This window comes from Rhincodon typus, chromosome 40 (assembly GCF_021869965.1).
Source record: "Rhincodon typus isolate 14 chromosome 40, sRhiTyp1.1, whole genome shotgun sequence".
Classification (NCBI taxonomy): domain Eukaryota; kingdom Metazoa; phylum Chordata; class Chondrichthyes; order Orectolobiformes; family Rhincodontidae; genus Rhincodon; species Rhincodon typus.
In genome coordinates, this window is record NC_063371.1 from 793941 (window position 1) to 818780 (window position 24840).

At 40.9% G+C, this 24840-nt stretch overlaps 1 protein-coding gene across 1 annotated transcript; it reads right to left on the reverse strand.

Annotated features, from left to right (window-relative positions):
• Positions 1-1003: 1003 nt before the first annotated feature.
• LOC109927964 (deoxycytidine kinase 2-like) lies at positions 1004-23981 on the reverse strand. Its single transcript, XM_048618575.1, has 7 exons — positions 23182-23981; positions 18827-18942; positions 13446-13639; positions 10787-10934; positions 5580-5695; positions 3447-3546; positions 1004-1859 (listed from the first exon to the last, which is right to left on the reverse strand). The coding sequence occupies exons 1-7, from the start codon at positions 23483-23485 to the stop codon at positions 1821-1823; spliced, it is 1017 nt and encodes a 338-aa protein (XP_048474532.1). The 5' UTR covers positions 23486-23981; the 3' UTR covers positions 1004-1820.
• Positions 23982-24840: the final 859 nt, after the last annotated feature.

Sequence of the window (24840 nt, forward strand, 5' to 3'; positions counted from 1 at the left end):
AAAGAATAGAGCTTGGTGTGAACAATACACTAAAACCTACAAGAATATCTCAGTCACCAAGTCTTTTACCACTGTACATCATTCCTACTCAAAAAGGTCTTTCCCTGTTAATAACCTCAAAACCTTGACTAAATCACCCTTCTGGAGTCTCAAGGCCAAATTCGTCTAATCGCTGATCTACACTACACTGATCTCCCTCCAGGGCCAAACCATCCTTCCGAAAGTGTGGTGCTCAGATCCACTCACAGTACTCTAAGTGGTGTAAAACTAGGTTTTTGTATAACATCTTATCCCTATATTCCAACTCCATAGATATGAAGGCCAGCATTTCATTAGCCTTCTTGACTATTTTCTGTACCTGTTCATGGCATTTTACAGAGCAATGCACCTGAACCCCTAAATCTTGTCGGGCATCCACTGTATTTAACTTTGTGCCTTCTAAAAATAACCCGACCTATCCTTTTTAGGTCCAAAACGGATAACCTCTTGCTTAGATAAAAATCCATCTGCCACAACCTTGTCCATTCACCTCATCTATCAATATCCTGTTGTAATTTTATGCTGCCATTGACAGTGTCTAAAATGCTGCCCAATTTTGTGTCATCAGCAAATTTGATATTTGACTTTTTATGCCATTATCAAAATTGTTAATGGATACTGTGAATAATTGAGACACTAACACGAATTGCCAATTTCAGTACTTAAACATGATTCCAACTCTGTTTCCTGACAATCAACCAATTTCCTATCCACGTCAGTAATGTGCTCTCAATTCTGTGGGCTTCCACTTTAGCTAACTTGTGTGGGACTTGATCAGAATCATTCTGGAAGTCTATGTAAGAACATCCATCGACTTATCTTTCCATCTTTGTCACCTCTTCAGCAAACTCTTTCAGTAAAGATGTCAATAATCCTTTTTCTTTTTCTATAGGGCCACTGGACTATTTATGACAGTTGAGTGAGCTTAGATGAGTTTCTGAGGAATTTAGACAATTTGCTCACAGCTCACACATGCTATTGACACTGATTCTGGAGTTTTTTTTTTCCCCAATCTTACTTCTGCCATTTCTAAGAGAAATTAAACTAAAACTTGCAAAGCACCTCAGTGGAGAAATTGCACTCTACTTTAATCAAGCACTAATTCAGGTAGACCACAAAACTGCTGCTTCATATACTGGCCTGTGTTCCATTACTCTTAGTGCACAGTAGAAAAAATAAGCAGAATCTGAGTAGAATGTCTTTGGAAAACTGGTAGTTGACTTTTTACAAGGAAAATGAAAAACGAAGATTTTTTTGGCCAAATGTTCGGGACCAAATTTTCACACGAGATTGACTATTACTTGAGTATACGGCACTAAAAAGTTACTTCTAAGTGATTCACCATGCATTTTTATTGAGTAAATTAAAATGATGCACAATCCTCAGCCGAAAACTAAGAATCAGCAGCAAAAGTTAAAAATGAGCTTTTATCCTGGGTTAGTTGTGATGGTTTATAGTAAAAATAAACAAAATTGAATAGGATGAACTGACAGAAGTATGAAATATTAAGTTCGAAGAGACCAGATCAATTGTGGTTTCCAATCGATTTTGTCATCATAAGAATACTGTGCAATGTTTCTGTAGAAAATATGTCAACATGATAAAGAGTTAAATTTCTGCATAACTCATGCTAAGTAACTGGCATTTAAATCCTATTTAAATAAGGAAGAGAGCTTGAAGTGAGCAATGCACTAACACTTAAAAGAATATCCCAATCACCAAGTCTTCTCTCACTCTACATCATTCCTACTCAAGGAATTTCTTAATATGACAAGGGTGTTTCATTTTTCCAACTTCAGACTGTTCACAAACTTCTTCACCTGAAAAGGAAGCAGAACCAAAAATAAAACACCAGTACAATGTCAAGATCTATTTTATGAACATGACCTGAAATTTCATGGACAGGACCCCAATGAATGAAGTGTAATCAGCAATCACCAATGTTCTGGACAACTGTCACCATCAATTACCACTTTATGCCTTGATGTAATACCCTTGTTACTGCTAAGATAACTCTGTAGGATTATGCACCAGGGGGCCACAATATTGGCCTTAATTGTTTTGCTTGAAAATGTCAAGGATGGACAAATATTGAAAGACTCATGCATCATGACAACTGTCAGCACAACTGTGATAATTGTTATGTTGTCACACCAAATATTTAGGATTTGGAAGATGATTCAATTGAGGAAATTGACTGGAGAAGTTTCCAAACCACCGTAGGTACAGCCTATTTTACTGTGCCTCAAATGAAAAGACCACATCCCCATGAAATTTTTCTTGATGTTCTAGTTCTCATATAAAATGCATTAGTAACCTACTAGTCACAATTTCACACTGGCCGACATGACAAAGATCAGCATGGCTGATTCTGCTTGAAATTCCCATGCTAAAAAGTGGATGTGGTTGTCACTTGCACAGCCACAGACAGTACAATATGAACAGATGCTTGTGGCTGCAGAATTCCATGTTGTAGCTTCATTTTGAAGTTCACTTTTTTGATACTCAGTTCAAAACTAAGGTCCTCTTGGGACCAGGATACCGCTATATTCTTTGTAAGGAGAAACATTTGAGTCTTTGAGAATCCTCCTTCAATTATGTCTTCTCCAGACACTGGCATAGCACAAAATAGATTATTGTAGATACAAGAATGGGTCAAAGAAAAGGCATTCCGTGGTGAATGACTGCAAGGCACAATTCAGGATCATGATGGAATACTCTGCATCTGTCTGGATCAGGGCCATCTGACCATACTCAAGAAACGTGACACCAACTATACAAATAGCTCACTTATTTGGCACCTATCTGACACCTGAAACGGTGACGCCTCCACCAGCAAACAGTGGCTGCAGTATGAATATCAATTACAAGGTGTGTTGCAACAAATAGCCTCAGTTTCCTCAACAGCTGGAACTCCCTTCATTACAGAATCGGGGATGCATCTCCATCATCAGGACAGGAGTGGTTCAAGAAGGCAGTTCACCACTTGTTGTCAAGCAATGAGGAATGGGCAACATACGTTGACCTCACTAACAATGCTAAACTCAAATCATGTGAAAAGATTTTAACCAAATTTGTGACCTCTACTTCCAAGAAGGACAGGGTCACAGGTGTATGGGAATGCCATCATCCACTGGTTTCCATCTACGTTTTGCACTATCCTGATTTCTGAATATTTCAGAAATCCTTCATAACCTTTAGGTCAAAATTCTGGAGTGTACTACCAAACAGCACGACTAGAATCCTTTCACCATGTGTACTAGAGATACTAATGGTTCAAGAGGCAGTTTTGCAGAATCTACTCGAGGGTAATTAGAGATGGACAACAAATTCTAGGCTTATATTCCATGAATCAATAAACTGAGGAAAAATCAACAAAAACATGAGAAGAAAGAACAACACTTTACTTCTTCGAACAGCTTTTCTCGTCTTGTTTTATCATCCTCAAAATCCTCATTGACATCCAACACCAACACTGGAATGTTCCTCAGATGTTCAAAGTGCAGTCTATTGAAAATGGAAAGAATGGAGATAATTCCCCATGTAAAACAAAAGAAACACTTTCTCCACATGTCTTCCACACATCATAATTTCTCTGCGACTTGCAGGTGGGGAACTGACTAAAAAGGTTTCATCCCGATTCTCAGTGCAGGAAATCAAAAAGTATTCCGGGGATGCTCACTAACATGTTCTCTCCTTCTCGGTGATGTCTGATCTGTGCTTGTTCTTATTATAATCATTGATGGGGGCTCACTGCATTCCCAATAGCACTGCTGTGCTTCAAACCTACTGGCCATCTGATTGATTAACAGTTCTGAGATGCGAGACCTCCTCTCAGATAGGGCAGAGGTCATGCCCTCAGCCCAAGCGATGCTAAATCGCTGCAGAGCCAAACAGATGGGGGACAGACTTGACTTTTTAGCAAGGGTGGGGTGGACACTGCTCCTGCATAAATATCCAGCTACAGACCATTTTTACTGAAAAGAATATTTGGCTACAAAGTTTCAATCCTGAAATGGAGGATTTAAAATGCACAGCACATTCTGAAATAAGTATACTGCCTGTAAGAAATTGAGGAAGATTTATTTTTACTCGTGTCATTGTTTTGCCTTGCACATACAGTCCAGCACTTTTAGACTATGTTCCTGTAGTGATTGGAACCAGGTTGAACTCATTGACTACGAGGTCGTTGCCTGGGTTTGTTAACCTGGGCCAACCAGGAAAGCCCCGGCTGACCAATATTCCCAGGGGATTAGAATCTTCTCAGTTCAGGTAACTGACTCCAAGCTGACTGGCCACAGGCAGTGTACTGTGCACAAGTAAATAAAGGGTGACTTTAGTGATGGGATACTGGCCTCTGTGCAGTTATATCAATTCCTTTTTGATTCCTTTACAGTTTTGATCTCCTTATAGGAGGAGAGATATACTTGCATTCGAGGCAGTTTAGAAAAGTCTCACTGGGCTGATTCCTGAAATGAAGGGACTATCTTACAAGAACAGATTGAGAGTTGGGTCTGGGAGTTTAGAACACATCCAAGATTCTGAGGGGACTTGGCAAGGTAAATGTTGACAGGATGTTTACCCTCATACGGAATCTAGAATTGATGGGCAGAGTTTAAAAATAAGGGGATCTCTCACTTCAGAGGGTTGGTACCGTGTGGAATCATTTTCTCCAGAAAACACCGAGGCAGGGACACTAAAGACATTCAAGACGGAGTTGGACAGTTTTTGAGTGACAAAGGAGTCTAGAGGGTGAGGGAGGGGACCCTGCAAGCAAGTGAAATTAAGGCCATATCAGCCATGAGCTAATTGAAAGGCAGAGTAGGTTCGAGGGGTGGAATGGCATATTCCTGCTCCTATTTCTTATGATCTTAGAAGGAGACTTTAAAATAGGGAAACTATGCTAAACTTACTGAATAGACTACGTCTGACTGCTACGTTTAATTTTGTGCACTGCACTTTGGAAAAGTTGTCTAATCCCTGCAGGGAGCCCAGAAGAGCTGTTCTCCTTGGGGCGTAAGAGGTGATTTAAAACAGATGTACAAAATCACAAATGCAGGAAATACAGACTAACAATTTTTAGTGGCAGAACACAAAGACACAAAGAAACGTCATTGGCAACGAGACTAGCATGGCAATTTGATCTGGAACGCATTTTCTCAAAGTGTAGCATGTGCAGATTCTGGAGTAACTTTCAAAAGAGGATTAGCTAAATATTTAAATAGAAAATATGACAGGGAAAGAGGGAAACTGCAGGAGTGGAGCGCTCACTGGATAGCTCTCGTCTGATGCATCATTCGATGATTTGATCTTTACGGAGTTCTGGGCATTAAGCTGCATTTTGGCAGACTCAGTTGTTGAATTTTGCTTTATAAGGAACAAAGCAGAAAAAGAATAGCAAAATGGCAGGAAGAACTATTAATTAAAAGGTTCAGGGAAAAAATATAATCATTCCATTATGAGCAGATGTCATTAGAATTTGCAATTTGCCATGAAATTAAACACAAAAGAACAGAAAAATTTGAATCAAAATCACTTACTCTGTACAGCGTTTCACAAGCCAGTTTTCATGTTGTGAATGGAGCTGTTTCAGGTACTCCAGTTGAATTTCCTTTTCTTCATCTCTACCCCTTCGGTGTAATCGTTCCAAACACTTCTGTGGAAAAAAAATGATGGCTGTCTCAAAATATTTCAGAGACAGAAAACAGTTCAACACACACATGTAACCCCCCATCTCCAATTATCAGTTAAATATTATACCAATTTCCTTTGGTCAAAAGTCACATCACTTTGAGGAGCAAGACTTAATAGTAAAATTCATACAGGAAAAGTCTCTCATTCTAAACTTAAGTAAGTGTGATCAGAAGCTTTTGCTGATTCTGATAAAGTTTTCCTTACCCTCTTGAGTACCATTTTGCATCAGCAAGGCTTTATTTTGATTTGTAATTTTGACAAATTAAACAGGTATTTTTGAAAATATCTTACTGCAGTCTAATTTTTAATGTATTGGTTACTTTAGTAGTATCATTCACAAATGCAACAATCTTGAAGGTGATTTCAGAGTCCAGCCCATTTATATAAATAAAACATGAGAGATAAAGTCACTGATCCCATTAAAAATACCATTCAACAGCTTCTCCAAATGCAAGAAAGCACTTCCTACAGTGCTTCCCTTTTTAGTCAATGTTTCTATCCAGTGCCATACATTTCACTAGATTTCGCAGACTTTTTTGCACAACTGAAATCATGCAAAACTTGATCTAAAATCTTGAAGTATATCCAGCATTTTCTGTTCTTACTTACTGAAAGCTTTCTGCTTGTAATATCTCAAAGGAACAAGTATGTCTATCAGGCATTCATTTTCTGAAGCATTTATACAAACTCTTTAAAGATTTCCTAACATGGAATTTACAGCAAAGAAATTAGTGTTTATATTTGACTGCTTTTACCTTACCCTGCCAGCATTAGCTTCTCTTCCTGTCTCCCTCGAATATATGTATCTTTTTTCCTTAAACACATCTCGATCATTTATCTAAAGCTAGTTCCACAATCGTACAGTCTCAGATTACATATTTTCCCTGAATTCATCAAAGGACTTATTTCTGATTATCTGATCCTTATGACCGGAGGTTTTTGATTTCCATTCTAAACGGAATCATTTTCTTTATATTTACCCCATCAAACCCTTTCATAATTTTGAAGATCCCCCCACCGGTAACCTCTCAGCCTTCTGTTTTCCAGAGAAAAGAGTTCCGGCCTTTTCGGTCTCTCCATAGATGTGTAAACTTTTATTTCTGGTAGTAATTTTGTCCATCGTATTTGACCTCTGTACTCTCACTTCATCTATCCCGAAATATGGAGTCCAGAACAGTGCACAGTACTCTTAATGTTTCTCATTTACACCTTGTACAAAGATTATGCCAATAGATTCATGTTTGCTTGGTGAATAAAGTTGATTTTGTACACACAAACGGTGATGTGGGAGTATTATGCAGTGGCAATAATGGAAAGAACTAAGTGCCTAATATTAAAGGATACAAAGAGTTCACAAAAGATAGGTCACCCAATTATAGGAAGGATATTATTAAGCTGGAGAGGATTCAGAAGAGATTTACCAGGATGTTGCGAAGTATGGAAAGTTTGAGTTACAAAGAAAGGCTGGATAGACTGGATTTTTTTTTTATCCGGAGCATAGGAGGGCATAGGAGGTTGAGATGACCTTACAAAATCATAAGGGGTACAGATAGGGTTAATGGTATGTGTCTTTCCCTAGGATGGATGATTTTGAGACTGGGGCACATTTTTAAGGTGAAGGGAGAGAGACTTTAAAAGACACGAGGGACAATTTTGTTTTTTTTTTACACAGAGGGTGGTTCACATGTGGACTGAACTTCCTGAGGAAGTGGTGGATGTGGGCACAATTACAATGTTTGAAAGACATTTGGATAACTGCATGAATATGGGCCAGGAGCAGGCAGGTCGGACTCGGTAAGTTTGGGATTATGTTCAGCATTGACTGAATGGACCGAAGGGTCTGTTTCCATGCTGTATGATTCTATAAGGGAGGAAAAAAATCAAGGTGAAATACCAGTACTGGTTAGGAAAGTTGTGCTGGTGTTGAAAAAAAGATAATGATCATGAAGGGAAATCTTAAAACTAGGAGTAGGAGTCAGCCATTCAGCCCTTCGAACTTGGTCCACCATTCAATATGATCAAAGCATTACAATCTTCCCACTTCTTATAGCCTTGGATCCCTTTCGCCCCAAGAACCACATCGAATTCCTTCTCAAAAACATTCAACGTTTTGAGCTCAACCACTTTCCACTCTCCTAGTGAAGAAATTTCTCCTTATCTCACTCCGAAATGGCCTTCCCCACATCCTTAAACCCCCGTGATCTTTGGTTCTGGATTCCCTGGTCATCAGGAACATCACTGCTGCATTTACTCTGTCTAGTCCCATTAGAATTTTATAGGTTTCCGTAGGATCCTCCCTTAGTCTTCTAAATCTCAGTGAATAGAATCCTAACCAATCGAGTCTTTCTTCATGTCTGCCCTGCCATCTCAGGAATAAGTCTGAGAAACTTTTGCTGCACTCCGTCCACAGCAAGAACACCCTTCCTCAGGTAAGACAACAATAATTGCGCATATTACTCCAGGTGTGGTCTCACCAAGGCCCTGTTCAATTGTCCCAAGATATCCTTCCTCCTGCAGTTAAATCCTCTCGCTATCAAGGCCAACGTACCACTTGACTTTTTCACCACTGCTGCATCTACATGCTCACTTTCAACAAATAACATCAAGGACGACCAGGCCTCATTGCACCTTCTCTTTCCCAATTTATCACCATTCAGGTCATAATTTGCCTTCTTGTTCTTGCTTCTAAACTGGATAACCTCACATTTATCCATGTTATATTTTATCTGGCAAGCATTTCTCCTCTCACTGAACTTGTCCAAATCATTCTGAAGCATCTTTACATCTTCCTCATAACTCACCCTCTTACCCAGCTTTGTGTAGTCCATTAACTTGGAAATATTACATTTCCTCATCTAAATAATCAATATATATTGTAATGAGCAGGGATCCAGGCACTGATCCTTCAAGTACCCCATCAGACACTGCGTGTCACTCAAAGAAAGACCTGTTTATTCCTAGACTTTGTTTTCTGCCTCCGATCCAGTTCTCCCTCTGGTTCTCCACATGACCCCCAATCCCAGGTATTTTAATTTTACAAACTAATCAGTTGTGGACCTAATCGGAAGTCCAAGTCAACCATATCCACCAGCCCCACTATCAACTTGAAAAGAAATTACATCCTCAAAAAGTTCCAACTGATTTGTCAATTGATTTCCCTGATGTAAATCCATGTTGGCTGTGCTGAATCCTTTTACTGTTTCCAAGCAATCTGCTATTAAATCTTTCATAATAGGCTCCAGCATTGGGGACATTCAGGGGTGGAAACTGGGGAAATCAATAGTTACATAAGATCATCAAGGGCAATATAAAAAAAAGGGCATTATGGTGATTTATTGGTTAGCACTGCTGCCTCGCAACGCCAAGGACCTGGGTTCGATTCCAACCTTGAGTGACTGTCTGTCTGGAGTTTCCAGGTTTGTCCTGTGTCTGCGTGGGTTTCCTCCAGGTGTTCCAGTTTCCTCCCACAGTCCAAAGGTGTGCAGGTTAAGACAATTAGGCATGCCAAATTGTCCACAGCATCTGGGGATGTACAGGCTAAGTGGATTAGCCATGCGAAATGCAGGGTAATGAGGACAGGGTAGGGTTCGGTTTGGGTGGGAGGGTTGGTGTAGACTCATTGGGCAGAACGACTGTTCTCAGCACTAAGTACCAATGTCATGCGAACTGGTCAATGTTTCCATTTTCTCTCTACCTCCTTTTTAAAATAGTAGAGTTATATTGGCTTCGCTCCAATCTGCAGAAACTGTCTCAAACACTACAGAATCTTGAAAGATGACCAGCAATAATTATTTCTGCAGCCACTTTGTTAAGTTATCTGTGATGTCGATTATCAGACCCTCAGGATTTATCAGCCTTCAATCCCTTCAAATGCCCAAACATAATTTGTCAACTAATACTGATTTCCTTCATTTCCTCCATCTCATGAATACCTCTGTTCCCTAACATATTCGGGGCATTATTTGTGTCTCCTTTGTGAAGGCAGAACTAAAGCATATATTGAATTCGTCTGCCAGCTCTTTGTTCCTCATTATAACTTAGCCTGTGTCTGACTAAAAGGGACTTTTATTCATTTTCACATGTTTTTTTCTTTTCACATACCTATGGAAGCTTTTACAACCAGTTTCCATGTTCTCCACAAACTTAACCTATTTTCTCCCTCTTAATCTCTTTGTCCCCTTTTGCTGAAATCTAAACCGCATCCAATCCTCAGATCTGCTGCATTTTGTGGCCAATTTATATACACCTTCCTTGATCTAATACATTGTTGGCCATGGTCAGACCACCTTTCCCATTTTATTTTTATGCCAAACAAAAATGAAGAATTGTTCCAGTTCATCCACATGCTCTTTTAATTTTTTTGCCATTGTCTGTCCACCATCATCCCTTCCAGTAACGTCCCCAAATTTATCAGAGCCAGCTCATGCCTCATAGCATCAAAAAATTCCTTGATTTCAGTTTGAGACTCTAGTCTTGAAATCATCTATGTCACTCTCCATCTTAATGAAGAATTCTGTCATTTTATGGTCACTCTTCCCCAAGAATCCTCACACAGCTAGAATGTGAATTAGCCCTTTTTCATTGAACAATGCCCAGTCTGAGATGGCCTGTTCTTTAGTTTGTTCCTGAATGCATTGAACCAGAAAACCCTCCATGTAGACACTCTGGGAACTGCTCTTCTAGGCTATTACTACTAATTTAATTTTGTCCATCTTTATGCAGATGAAAGTCACCCATAACTACAGCTGTATATTTATTGCTTGTATTTCTAATTTCCTGTTTAATGCCTTCTCAATATCGCCACGACAGAGTGGAACTCGACATAGAGCTATCGCCATTATTTTTCCTTTCTTTCACTTAAAAATTTAATTTGGTTGTATTTGCCTGCATCAAATTTCCTTCACAGAAATGTGTGAATTGCCAAACAGGTCATATGAGAAGCTTAAAGATAATCCCTCAGAGTTCACAACACCATTTAATTAATTCTGCACAGTTAAAACATCAAAATCAAGAACTATTAGTCAGTGTTGTTAAATTTCAGCACATGACTTACTTCAGGGGATGCTTGAAGATAGATAATTCCTTCCAAAGCTATTCGACTACCAAATTGATTGAGAAGATAAGTGTGCCAGTCCTGGTAGACGGTCCATTCAATGTCATTCAACCAACCAATTTCATATAAATTGGATGCAAATACATACCTACATTGATAATCACAAACATGACTCAATTCAAGTTTCTTAATCCTTGAACAACCAGAAAAATGTTCAATTCTACTTTGGAGCTTTTGTAAGCATTTTGCAAACTTCCAGTCAAGTGGTAATCTAAGCAGATCAGAGCTATTGATTTAATAATTAATTTCAAGTTGGAGTGTCGGTTGTAGCCTTGAAGGATTCTCCATTGTTCAGTGACTTTATTCATAAAGCAGCTGAAAAATACAGTATGTCAAGGCTCAGTTTCAATCTCCTCTGTATATTGGTTGATTTATGCTATGGCCATGGTGAGGTTACTCAAAACAACATCAATTACACCGTGGCTAAGGAGGGGTGAGAAAAAAGTCAACCACAATTCTGTTTCCTCTTCAATATGAAATGAAAGATGCATATATTGGATTTTGAAAGGGAAGGTCAGTTTTGGCTTCCCTGATTAAACAGTCTTCAAAATCAGTGTTGAGGCTCATGGATTACAAAACGAGAGTTTGGATCTATAAGACAATTCTATGGTGGAACCATGTTTCATATAAGGAGTAAGTAAGAGAAAAGACGACTGGGGAAAAATCTTCACTCATACTTGTCAGGGGCTATGTATAATTCATTGCACATGGTGTCGTTCAGAAAATTATCAAAGTGTGTGCCATTGGCAGCGGCTAAAAGATTCTAATTTTGACATTCCAGAGACAGGAACCAAGTACAGGTCTGTCCCATCTTTCATAGAGGAGAATCAATACGGCAAGTCATTACAATGCTTGCACATCTGACTGAAAACTAATACGTGGCATTGCAAAAATTTGAGCAGTTTACATGCTCTCAATATAACCCATTTAGTATGGTGGTTGTGTCAGACAACATGATGGATGTATGGTTCAAAGTGAAGGCAGGATTTCATCTTTACAAGGACGGTGCTGTTATTTTGATGGTAGGTAAACTGAGTGACCGATGACCAGAATATCCTTCAGAACTTAGCCAGTTCAGTTTTTAGTAATGCTCCTGAGCTACACTTGGGATGGACATTATTGTTCCCACTGAGAGTACATTCTCTGCCCTTACCACCCTCAATGACTTTCCAAAGTTGTTTTCAACATGGAACAATATTAGTTCATCAGCTGAGGCAGGAGAAGTGGTAATCAACAGATTTCCCTCCCCAAATTTAACCTGATGCCATAAAAATTCATGGGGTGCAAAATCAATGTCAAGTATTCAGACGGTAACTGCTTTGTAACTATTCAATGCTGCCACTCGCTATGATGAAGGTCCTGCCAGTGGAAAATTGCTCAACCAGGGATGGTGATGTATGACCTATTGTCAGATGAACATACGATGCAGCGAGTTTGATGTTTCCAGCATACTGTCCAATCGACCTGTGGCACATCTCTCCCAATTTGACGCAAGTGCCCTGAAATTAGTAAGGAGGACTTTGTCGGATCAACTCGACTAGACTGGCCATTGTTGTTTCTGGTGCTGAGGTCAATGTCAGGTGGTCTGCCCAGTTTTCTGCCATTTTAACTTTTCTGTCACGTGTTAGTAAAACAGAGTAGCTGTTTCAGAGGGCATTTAAGAGTCAACACACTGTCGTTCTGTAGACCAGACCAAGCCTAGAACAGAAGATTTCCCTCCCTGAAGGATGTTAGTGAACCAGTGAGATTTTTAAATGATCACATGATAATTTCTTCACTGTTCATGAGACTAGCATTTCATTCCAGATTTTTTATCAAATAATCCACCGACCCACCAAATCATTCAGCTTGATTACTTAACTGAATTAAATTCTACTAGCTCTCTTGGTTTTGAACACATCTTTCCAGGTTATTATTCTGGGTCTTACAATCACTGATCCAGGAAAATTACCACTGTGCTACCATCCCCTGAGAGTCTAATGAGTGCAATTTATAACTTAAAATAATCCATAATTAACCACTTTACACATCAAGGTCATAACAAGAGGTGGATCATGTAGTGATTGTCATGAGGTCAGCCAGGTGGACCTCGTAGAATCTGAGGTCCCTGAATGGGGCTGTTAATCTGGTCCAATCAGGGAGCCCTGTCTGACAGACAGACACAGGAGTATCAGAGAAGCTGTCATTCTGGGAGCTTTAAAGGCAGTACTAGAGTCACAGACTGTTCATGTGTAAATTAAGGGTGACTTGGTGATGGGATACCAGCCTATTTCGAGTTATTTCATAAAGAAACCAAGAAACTAGGAGAAGGAGCAGGCCATTTGGTCCTTTGAGCCTCTGCCATTCAATATGATCATGGCTGATCCTCTATCTCAATGCCATATTCGCACGTCCTCTCCATACTCCTTGATGCCTTGACAATCTAAGAGACTAACTGTGTCTTTCTTCAATATATTCAGTAAAACAGAAAAGTCACCACTAAGGCACAAAGGTATTCTATTGAAATAGACTGTGATGGAAGTTTTGCACTTCCCAGTCCATTTTAAGGAACTCATCAAGTAGACAGCATTAAGAGACAACACTGTAGCCATGTAGTTACCTATCACTGTAGACTGATCTTTCAAATATCTGCACTGGTTGTTCTGCATTTAGTAGTCTGGGAGATACTGGTGCCAAATGGGCCTTGATTCGGCTCATACAGGAGTATGACTGAAAGGTATAGGACCAACGGTGGGGATCCTGATACAGCATCTGAAGTAGGTTACCAGCAGTATTTTGTGTGGAAGACAACTCCTGGGGAATAACAAACATTTGTTAATAAAAACTGTGAAAACTGAAATACAATGCAAAAGTATTGCAAATTCATATCTACTGAGTCAGCAGCCAGAAGAGATGAGTCAATAGTTCAGAATGACACAAAAGTCAAATTTCATTTGAAACGTGAGCCCATTTTCACTTTCTGCTGACTGACTTGCTACATTTCGGCTTCATTTCTTTTATATTTTCATTTTCTGTTAACTTTGAGTTTTCAAAATCCGTAAAAAGTGTAAAAAAACCTTACTTTCCCACAAGGAGGATATTCAATGGCACTTGATAATCAATTAAGTGCCAATCAAATATACTTTCTATGATAACCTAAGCAGATGTTACAGTCAATTTTCATTCAGCAAGGTAACACAAGCAGAAGTGAAACAAGTAACAACATAACCATTTTTTCACATTGGTTGAGAGATAAACATCAGGAAAACTCTTTCTCAAAATGCTCCACCAAATCGGGCAAATGGGGTCATGATTTAACTCAGCTGATAGTTTAGGCTCCCAAAGGTGCAACATTCCATCAGTTCTACCCATGAGCATCAGCCTCAATTGTGAGATGAGATGTGCCAAGAAGCAAGTTTGTTGCAACTGCAAAAGTGACACACAGTGCTTTACCACTAGCTTGAGTATTTATTTACCATTTAACAAACGGGTCAACGAGGCTAACAGCCACATGCAATGTATTTTGTTTTTAAACATCCTTCAGTAATTTTATCTACACTTTTCCACCCATTCTTGGGCGACTATCTTTGTGGACTTTGCAAGTTCTCCCAATGTCTGCGTGGGTTTCTTCTGGATGCTCCAGTTTCCTCCCACAGTCCAAAGCTGTGCAGGTTAGGTGGAGTAGCCACGGAAGTGCAGGGTTGTAGGAACAGGGTGGGGGTGGAGGGGTGGTTGAGCTTGGGTGTGATGCTCTTTAGAGGGTCAGTGTAGGCTTGATGGGCCAAATTGCCTGCTTCTACACTTGTAGGGATTCTTGATTAATTCTTTCAGTTATTTAATTCCCTTTAAGTCAGAGCAGTCAGTAATGAATTCTTCATGACACAATCAATGATTCAAAATTATTTTAAAATATAACATTCCTGTTGGGAATTTTACAGTAAGTTACTGCAAATTACTTCCACATGCTTCAAGTCTCATCTGTTTACATGTTCAGAAACCTTGTATGTACTGTATATTTACTTCCAGTGCAACACAGACATATCTGTGATGTGAATGTTGTACAGTCTCATGCCATCAATTTTCTCATTCATAATAAAAAGAAGACCGTACTTACCTTTTGATGTTTCACTGCTAAGAAACTTCTGATATTTTTTGCTTATTGTTGTTCATCTTCTGAAGCATATTGTAGGACCATCACAACAAATGGAAACAGTTAAAGTTTGACGGAGGAGAAGTTACAGGCTAAAGCATGTGAATACTGATGTGATTTCATGCACTTTAGCTGCTCAACATTGCTGGTGAATATTCGGGCAGTCAATATACTTCATTCACATGAGTAACCTCGGTTATAATAAAGTTAAAATGGCTGTGGTATACGGGTCGGCTACATTAAAGTCTGACGCTATCACAAAGTAAACACTATTGGACACAATACAACATATGAACTTCACCTGGATAGGGTCAACCAATTTTGTGAATGTTCCCCGGAAATGAATTCAAATTGTTTGGTTGATTCTTCACGTCAAGCACTTTGAGATGTATAGAGATAACCAGAATTTTTATATATTCATCCACATTGTGGTTTAACAACTGGATTCCTTAAATTTATCACAACCACAAATCACTGGCACTCAAAAGTAGTAACATTTCACATTAAAAATGGGATCTCTAGCAGTTCCTTTTCACATTTTCTTTCCATATTTTTGTGTTCGACACAGTGGGAGTAGTACGCAATTTTCTGACTCAGAAACAACTGTGTCACCGTTTAGCCACATAACTGCAACAAAGAGGCAACTTTTGCAATTTTTTTGTACCTGCAGTCAATGATGTTAAAGTAGCTTTCTGATGCAGTTTATTAAAAAAGGCAATTTAACCTTGATTAGAGATAATTCAATAAGGGCACAGCTCCTCAACAACTCCTACAACTCTCTGCAGCCTCAGAAACCACAATGAATAGCACCCACATCTTCAGAATGCAAGATATTATTTTATTAAACAGCATTCTCTTTTCAACTTTGCAATCCTGCCAAGATGTAACGTCTATGACACTTGATTGTCCTATCATGTCTGCAGGAAGCCTAGCCAAAATTTCAAATTGTAGCTGCAATAAAGCTATAATAAACGAGTCCCAAATAAAAACTATTTTTCACTTCACAAGTTTTATTAACAACTGTGCCAGCAAGTATTTTGGTTCAGGAAGCACACAACAGTGGGATTTTTAAGGTATTAGCAAAATTTGTAACTTGGGTTATGGATGCAGTTGTTTGTTTGCTCGCTGAGCCGGTTGTTCCATGATGTCCAGACGTTTTGTTACCATTCGAGGCAACATCATCAGTGTGACCTCTAATCGAAGCGTTGGTGTTCTGCTCCATTCCGAATTTATATGATCCTCTGGTGCGATGGGTCTTGTCACTTCCGGTTCTGTTTTACAACAGTGGTCTGTATAAGTGTCTATTTCTATGTGTTTGTTAATGGAGTCCTGTGTTGAGAACCAGCCCTCTAGAAATTCCCTTGCATGCCTGCTGTTTGCTTGGCCCAGTCGAACTGATGGCCTTCACTGTCTGTGTGTATTGAGATAAGTGAATATTGGTCTTGTCGTTTTACTGCCAGCTGGTGTTCATGTATTTTGGTCATCAGTTTCCTCCCCGTTTGTCCAATGTAAGATCTATTACACTCGCTGCATGGGATTCTGTACATCACGTTAGTCCAAGCAGCGAGTGCAATAGACCTTACGTCAGACAAACGGGGAGGAAGCCAACGACCAGGATACATGAACACCAGCTGGCAGTAAAATGACATGACCAATATTTACTTATCTTGTTATGACCACAATCAGCAACCAATTACAGAGATGTTTCCCTGTCTGTAAAAAAAGGGGCAATTTTTGAGGAGGTACTCCTCCAATGCCAGGCTGCTCCCTCTCACCTTTGAGACTCCGCCACCTTCCCAGACAATGCATTCCTCCCCTAACTACTCACGGTGTGAAAAAGTTATTTCTCACATTACCTTGCCTCATTTGCGCATCACTTTAAATCTATGCCCTCTCGTTCTTTTTTCCTTTTGTGGGCAGGAACAGCTTCTCCAAATCTACTCTGTCCAGCCTGTTCATGACTTTGAATATCTCTATCAAATCTCCTCTTTACCTTGTTCTGTCCAAGAACAGGTTCAATATCTTCAATCTGCCATTATAACTGAAATTTCTTATCACGTGGAACATTCTTGGAAACTCTCTCCAATGCATTCACATCTTTCCTGGGCTTTGGCACCCACAATACACAGGACACAATACTGCAGCTGAGGTCTAGCAAGCGTCTTGTGCAAGTTAAATAACATGCACTCTTGTATTCTATGCCCCTATTAATATAGTCGAGAACATTGTATGCTTTACTTACTGCTCTCTCCACTTGTTCTGCCACCATCTGTGTATGTATACATCCAGGTCTCTGGTACCCACTATTTTATATGGTCTCTCAATGCTCCCCTGACCAGAATGCATCACCTCACACATCTCTGCATGGAGTCTCATTTGCCACCTATCTGCCCACCCCACTACTTGTCACTGTCTTTTTGGAGTTCCACACTATCCTCCTCACAGATTACAATTATTCCAAGTTTTGTGTCTTCTGCAAACTTTGAAACTATCTCCTGCACACCCAGATCCAAATCAGTAATATCTTTCAGGAAAAGCAAGGGTCCCAATACTGACTGTGGGGGACTCCACTACAAACCTCCACCCAGCCTGAGGGATATTCATTGACCATTACTCTGTTTCCTATCACTCAGACAATTTTATATCCCAAGTGCTACTGCACCGTTTGTACCATGACCTATAACTTACCTCACAAAAATCTCGTGTCGCACAGTATCAAATAACTTCTAGAATCCATGTATACCATATCAACAGTGTTACCCTCTTAGACCCTTTTTGTTACCTCTTCCAAAACTCCAATACATTAGTTAAACATGATTTCCCCTTTAGATAACCATGGCGACACTTCCTCGTCAACCCACCTATTTCCATGTGACTACTAATTTCATCCTGAATAGTCGTTTCTTGACGTTTTCTCATCACTGAAGTTAAACTAACTGGTCTCTAATTGCTGGGATTATCCTTACAATCTTTCTTGAACAAGCCCATAATGTTTGCAATTCTCCAGTCATCTGGCACCTCCCCTAAGTCCGAGGAAGACTCAAAGATTGCTCCTAAGATTTCCACTCTCATTTCCTTCAAAATCCTTCAATGAATTTCCCAGAGCCCCAGTGCCTTTGTCGACGTCATGTCCCAACAATCTCTTCAATACTTCTGTCTTATTCATTTTGAACATTTCTGGTGCAGCGTTTCCTCTTCTGTCACCGTGTCCTGGACAGTATCCTCCTCTTTGGTAAAGAGGGATGCAAGGTGTTCACTTAAAACCTGAGCCATGCCCTTGCCTCCACACGCAAATCCTCTTTTTGATCTCTGATCAGCCCTGCTCCTACTTTAATGACCTACTTACGATTTATTTGCCTCAAGAGGCCATTGGGATTTCCTTTTATGTTAGCTGATAGACTTTTCTCATGATTCCTCTTCGTTTCTCTGATTTGCTTTTTCACCTAAATCCCACACCTTCAGTATTCCTGTTTATTGTCAATTGTATTTTCTACCTTGCTCCTGTCATAAGAATTATTGACAATACTGGTAAAAGTTTTTGTATTTCTACTTCTGTGTGTGTGTCAAAATAACCGAGATGTCATCAGAAATACAAAAGCTGTTTCTTAACTATATGAGTGTATCATCCAGTAAACAAGTTGGTGAGAATAAAAAAAAGCCCCAAATTCTGAAAGGTACCCCTATGGGACAGCGCTAAAAGAAACAAAACTGTCTCCTGGATTCAATTAATACAAGGTGTGACCACGAATATTTAACTGTAGAATAAGATCATAATTGTTCTGATTAGAGACATAGCAGCTCCATGTGTAATTTGGTCAGTTTTAATCACGTTGTAAGTATGTGATGCTTACCTCACTGCAGCTGGAAGTTGGAATGTTGCACCATTTGGTTATGGGCTCCCGAATAATTTCCCATTGCTTACTGGCTACCTGCTCCAACAGTTCAGCAAATGTGGATTTACCGACAGCTAAGTAAAAGCAGAAAATATCGGTCAATCTTCAAGAAATATAAATAGTGTGATCATGAGGTGTTCAAAAGCTTTTGTTTGCATTTTGATTATCCCATTGGATACCCATACCAGTTCTTCTTGGCTATTTTGGCAAGCAACAAGCTAAATCCAAACTTTTCAGACTTGAAACCTTAAGTTTACTTTTCACTCCACAGACACTGCCAGACCTGTAGGGTACTTCTAGCATTTTTTGCTTTCATATTGATGAGAGGGTTTTTAAAAAATCTCTCAGCGGGTTGTTAGTATCTGGAATTCCTCTTCCTTCCTCAGCAGTTGAAACTGTGTCACTAAATATATTCAAGGCCGAGTTAGACAGATTGTTGATTCACAAGGGCATCAGAGGTTATCGATTGGAAAGTGGAGTTAGGACCACAATCAGATCAGCCAATATCTCATTTGACATGGTAAGCTGTGGATGAATCAAATGACCTATTACTGCTCCTATTTCTTGTGTTGCATTCTTATGTTACATCAGCACTTGATGTGCTCATGCTTAAATGCATAGAGATTTATTGAAAAGTTTTGATATGTAACTGGAACAAATAGATTAGAGTTTGTCCTCACTTGTCCTCACGTATCACCCCATTAACCTCCTGATTCAACGCATCATTCTCCGCCATTTCTGCCACCTGCAATCTGACCCCACTACGAAGGATATATTTCCCTCCCCACCCTTATCTGCATTCCGGAGGGACCGCTCTCTCCATGACTCCCTCATCCGCTCCACACTCCCCACTAGCCCCACCACCTTTCCCTGCAACTGCAGGAGGTGCTACACCTGGCCCCACCTCCCCCCTCACCTCCATCCCAGGCCCCAAAAAAATCCTTCCACATTCAACAGATGTTCACCTGCACATCCGTTAATGTGGTGTATTGTATCCGCTATTCCCGATGCGGCCTCCTCTACATCGGGCAGACCTAGCAGAGGCTCGAAGACCGCTTTGTGGAGCACCTACGCTCGGTTCGTGACAAACGACAACACCTCTCAGTCGCGAACCACTTCAACTCCCCCTCCCACTCCCTGGACGACATGTCCATTCTGGGCCTCCTCCAATGTCACAGCGATGCCACCCGGAAACTGGAGGAACAGCACCTCATATTCTGCCTTGGAACCCTACAACCCAATGGTCTCAATGTGGACTTTACCAGCTTCAAAATCTCCCCACCCCGACCTCATCCCAAGACCAGCACCCTCCCCCCCTATCCCCGCCTCCTTGACCTGTCCGTCTTCTCTCCCACCTATCTGCCCCTCCCTCCTCACTGACCAGCCCCCACCCCCACTTCCTACCTACTCGCCTTTATTAGCATCATCCCCCCTTCCTTGATCTGCCTGTCTTCTCTCCCACCTACCTGCTCCACTATCCACCTTCTATCACTGCACCCCCTATTTATTTCAGAGCCCCCTTCCCCTCCCCCATTTCTGAAGAAGGGTCCAGAACCGAAACGTCAGCTTTCCTGCTCCTCTGATGCTGCTTGGCCTGCTGTGTTCATCCAGCTCCACACTGTGTTATCTCTGACTCCAGCATCGGCAGTTCCTACCATCTCTAGATTAGAGTTTGGCTGTTCTTTGTGTTTCTTCCTATAGTCAGTTTTTTTCAAAGCATTTGATGAATTTCCAAAGATCTGTTTCAAATCACCAAGGTATTCTAACAGAATAGGTGAAGGAAATGGTAATCAGGTGGAAAATTCTGTTGTATCTGGAGTCAGACAGTCACAAGAGTCAGTGGTGGTTGTGATTATTGCAGGCCCACTGTCCCAACCCAGGTCATTGCTGCAGGACTTCTTTAGCAAGGTGCCGTAGGCCCAATCGTCTTCAGCTGCTTTATAAATGACCTTCATTCCATCACAAGGACAGAATGAAGGCTTCTCACCACCAACTGTGCAACGTTCAATAGCACTATGACTCCTCAGATACTGAAGCAGTTCACGTCCAATCATAGCAAGAGCGAGACAACAACATTCAAGCTCCAGTAAGCTTAGTAACCGACAAATAATGTTCATGCCATACAAGTAGGAGACAAGGATCATCTCCAGCACAACACAATCTGACTTTGACACTGAATGGCACTGCCATCACAGAATTCCACAATAAAATCCTACAGGTTATCATGGATCAAAAACGTAACTGGATCAGCCACACAAATAGTGTGGTTACAAGATCAGGTCAGTTGGCATTTGCTTCACCACCATAAACATTCACTCCCTCCACTCAGCACACAGTGGCAGCAGTACATACCACGGACAAGAATCACTGCAGCAACTCATCAAGCCTGTTTTAACAGCATCTTCTAAATGTGCGCTTCTATCGCCTTGGACAAGTGTAGGACATGCGTGGAAATACCACACCACAGTTCTCCAAACAAATGCTAGTGGAACCAAAAACACTCACTTCTTAGGAAAAACATTTGAAAATGCCCTGATATTTATAAACATATGTTCTTCAAGAACACAAGCTGCTTTTACACTCAGCCCGCTTTTCAAGGCATACTCACAATTTGCTTATTCATACACTTCGCGTCAGTCCAACCATGTAATTATAACATGATCTGCTTTGGAAAGAAAGCTTATCTGTCTCCAAAATGGACACACAACCTTGTAAAATGCATTCTAGAAGACCGTTCTTGTGGTTTTCAGATGGTACTGAGGAAAGATTACACGTCTCTCTGGATGAAATTTCAAGGCACTGGTCAGCACCACTCGTCCAAACGTGTATTATGGGTTACTGTTGTTCTCTTGCTTTCTCATCGTAATTCTGCACATGTAATCATCCTCTGCCTCTTGAATATTTTGTTTCAACCTGCCTCCACTACAGTTCCAGGTAGTGCATTCCGAACCCAAACTACGTGGATGAACACGGCAGGCCAAGCAGCAGGAAAGCTGACATTTTGGGCCTACACCCTTCTTCACAAAGAATTTCTGAAGAAGGGTCTAGGCCCAAAACGTCAGCCTTCCTGCTCCTCTGATGCTGCTTGGCCTGCTGTGTTCATCCAGCTCTACACCTTGTTATCTCAGATTCTCCAGCATCTGCAGTTCCTTCTATCTCTACATACTGTATGAAAATGTTTTTTCTCAGGTTGTAAATTACAGATGCTTCTTTTAAAAATCATCTAAAATATGTGTTCTCTCATTCTTGATCCATTTACCAATGGCAAGTATTCCCTCCCTCCACGACCCAGACCACTCATGATTTTGAGAACCTCTGTCAAATCTCCTTGTATCTTTCTGTTCTGAAAGGAAAGCAATCCCAATTTCACCACTCTCTCACAGCTGAAGTTTGTTTTCCCCGGAACCATTCTTGTCAACTTCTTACTATTCACATTTTTCTAAAAATATACACTGTACATAACACTTCAACTGAAGTTTAAATAGTGTATTATAAAATTTCAGCGTAACTTCGTTGGTCTTGAACTCTGTGGCCCGATTAAAAAAAGTCAGGATCTATGTTTCGTTACATGTTTGTGTTTCAGGAAAAAAAGGAAGTCAAGAGCAGGCATCTATCTAGCAGCGAAACTATTTAACCTTCGTAACAATCATGTCAACAAGCAGGACTAAACCTTTAAAATATTATATCATTGTACAGTGTAGTTTTACAGTTTATTTTTCATTAGAATTGCAAAATCTGCATTTGTTTTAAATCAAGAAACTAAGGTGAACGGGAAAGAATTAAAATAGCAGCAAAAAAACAAAAGAAAGCAACACCTCACAGGACGAAATGCATGATACCATTTGCTTTTCGAGGCTGAAAAAACTACAAGTGTCTGAGAAATGCATGATACCATTTGCTTTTCGAGGCTGAAAAAACTACAAGTGTCTGAGAAATGCATGATACCATTTGCTTTTCGAGGCTGAAAAAACTACAAGTGTCTGAGAAATTTAGTAAATTCTTATTGGTATACAAATTTGCGGTGAAGATGCGGTGAAAGAAAACGGTGCAATGTGTATCGGCTTTAACACGATGGGCACGAGGAAACGAGCGGACTACGCACTTCAAATTATGTCTCGCACAATCCCCGAGATTTTCACATTTATCTGCTTAATTAGTAGACGTTTCCTATTGTTCAAAATAGACACGATTTTTATGATAGTTCCATTTCCTTTTCAAATAAAAACACTATTATTCTCTTTAAACTAGTGCGATTAACCTATAATTCACGCGATAGTCTGTTATTTTTCTGAATTTTCCTTGCGAAGCCCTACCAATATTGCCCTCCACTGAAATCCTGGTAATAGCCGGACTTTTACTGTGAAGTTCAACAGCCTCAGTTCTGGAGCAAACGCGTTTCCGAGCAGCTTCTGTTCCCATCATCAGCTGAACCTGGTCGCGCCGCTTCCAGGGAGAGTTCACGGTGGAAGCCAACCTCCGTCCCCGGGTTTGCAAAACCTTCTCTGGGTCAGGAAATAAACTCGGCAAGCAGCGATCAAACCCGTCTCTGTGTCGCATTCGGCATTGCGGAAAATTCACGCGTGTCAGTCCCGTTAGAGATCTGAAGGGCACAGCCATTTAGACAGCGCTCTGACAAGTGTCGCCGCACACATAATGCTGCGGGTCGTGTTCCCGTCCGCGATCGCTTGCTGCGTGAAGCACTCCACCAAAGCACAGAGCTGTTCGATCACTTCGCTTCCTCTCTGCTGGAAACGACCTCTTCACATTTGGTGAAGCAGTTCCGGGTTAATGCAATTCGATAACGTTATTTTACAGCCGCTGTCTTCAAATGAGAGGGTTTAAAATGTTTGGCTGCGTGTAACGCGCGCGAAAAAAACTAATTTAATGCATATTTTTGCTTCAACCAGCTCCGTGAAAGTGCATGATCCCTTCACATCTATCTTCTTCTACGCCACGTTGGAGCATTTGGTACAACCCCTTTATGTAACCTTTTAAGCGATTTCCAGGACTGCCCTGAGCCACAAACTCTTGCTTTTCAATCTCAATCGACAAAGTGGCTTGAGATGTTGCAGCAAAGATATGTTTAAATAAAGTGTGACAATGAAGTGTATTGACATCCACTAACGTGGGTGAATTATTGCACTTAATCATTTAATGTAATAATCATATGAAAAGTATCTCGTATGGTTGGACACCACAGCAAGTTCAGGTTCTTTACAGACTCGGGTGGAGAAGTTAAAAGTCAAGAACTGTCTTCATTGAGGTTGTTGACTTGCTCTCCGAGCTAGCTTTCTTTCGTTCAGAGATAGTAGGAACTGCAGATGCTGGAGAATCCGAGACAACAAGGTGCAGGGCTGGATGAACACAGCAGGCCAAGCAGCAGCATAGGAGCAGAGAGGCTGACGTTTCGGGCCTAGACCCTTCATCAGAAAAGGGGGAGGGGGAGGGGAAGGGGGTTCTGAAATAAATAGGGAGAGAGTGGGAGGCGGATAGAGGAGAGGAAACAAACAGGTCGAAGAGGCGGGGATGGAGCCAGTAAAGGTGAGTGTAGGTCGGGAGTTAGGAAGGGGATAGGTCAGCCCAGGGAGAACAGACAGGTCAAGGGGGTGGGATGAGGTTGGTCGGTAGGAGATGGAGGTGCGGCTTGAGGTGGGAGGAGGGGATAGGTGGGAGGAAGAACAGGTTAGGGAGGCAGGGACGAGCTGGACTGGTTTTGGGATGCGGGAGGGGGAGGGGAGATTTTGAAACTTGTCCTCACGTACCACCCCACCAACCTCCAGATCCAACGCATCATCCGCCGACACTTCCGCCATCTGCAATCCGACCCCACCACCAAAGACATCTTTCCCTCCCCACCCTTATCTGCTTTCCGGAGGGACAACTCTCTCCGTGACTCCCTTGTCCGCTCCACACTCCCCTCCAGCTCCACCACACCCGGCACTTTTCCCTGCAACCGCAGGAAGTGCTACACC

Coding starts and splice junctions, on each gene's coding strand:
- LOC109927964 (XM_048618575.1), bottom strand. CDS start 23,485: ATGGCTGTGCCCTTCAGATCTCTAACGGGACTGACACGCGTGAATTTT. Junction 18,943..23,181: donor TTCAGTGGAGGGCAATATTG/GTAGGGCTTCGC, acceptor GCTTTTACTTAG/CTGTCGGTAAATCCACATTT. Junction 1,860..3,446: donor GAGAAAAGCTGTTCGAAGAA/GTAAAGTGTTGT, acceptor CTTCCTTTTCAG/GTGAAGAAGTTTGTGAACAG.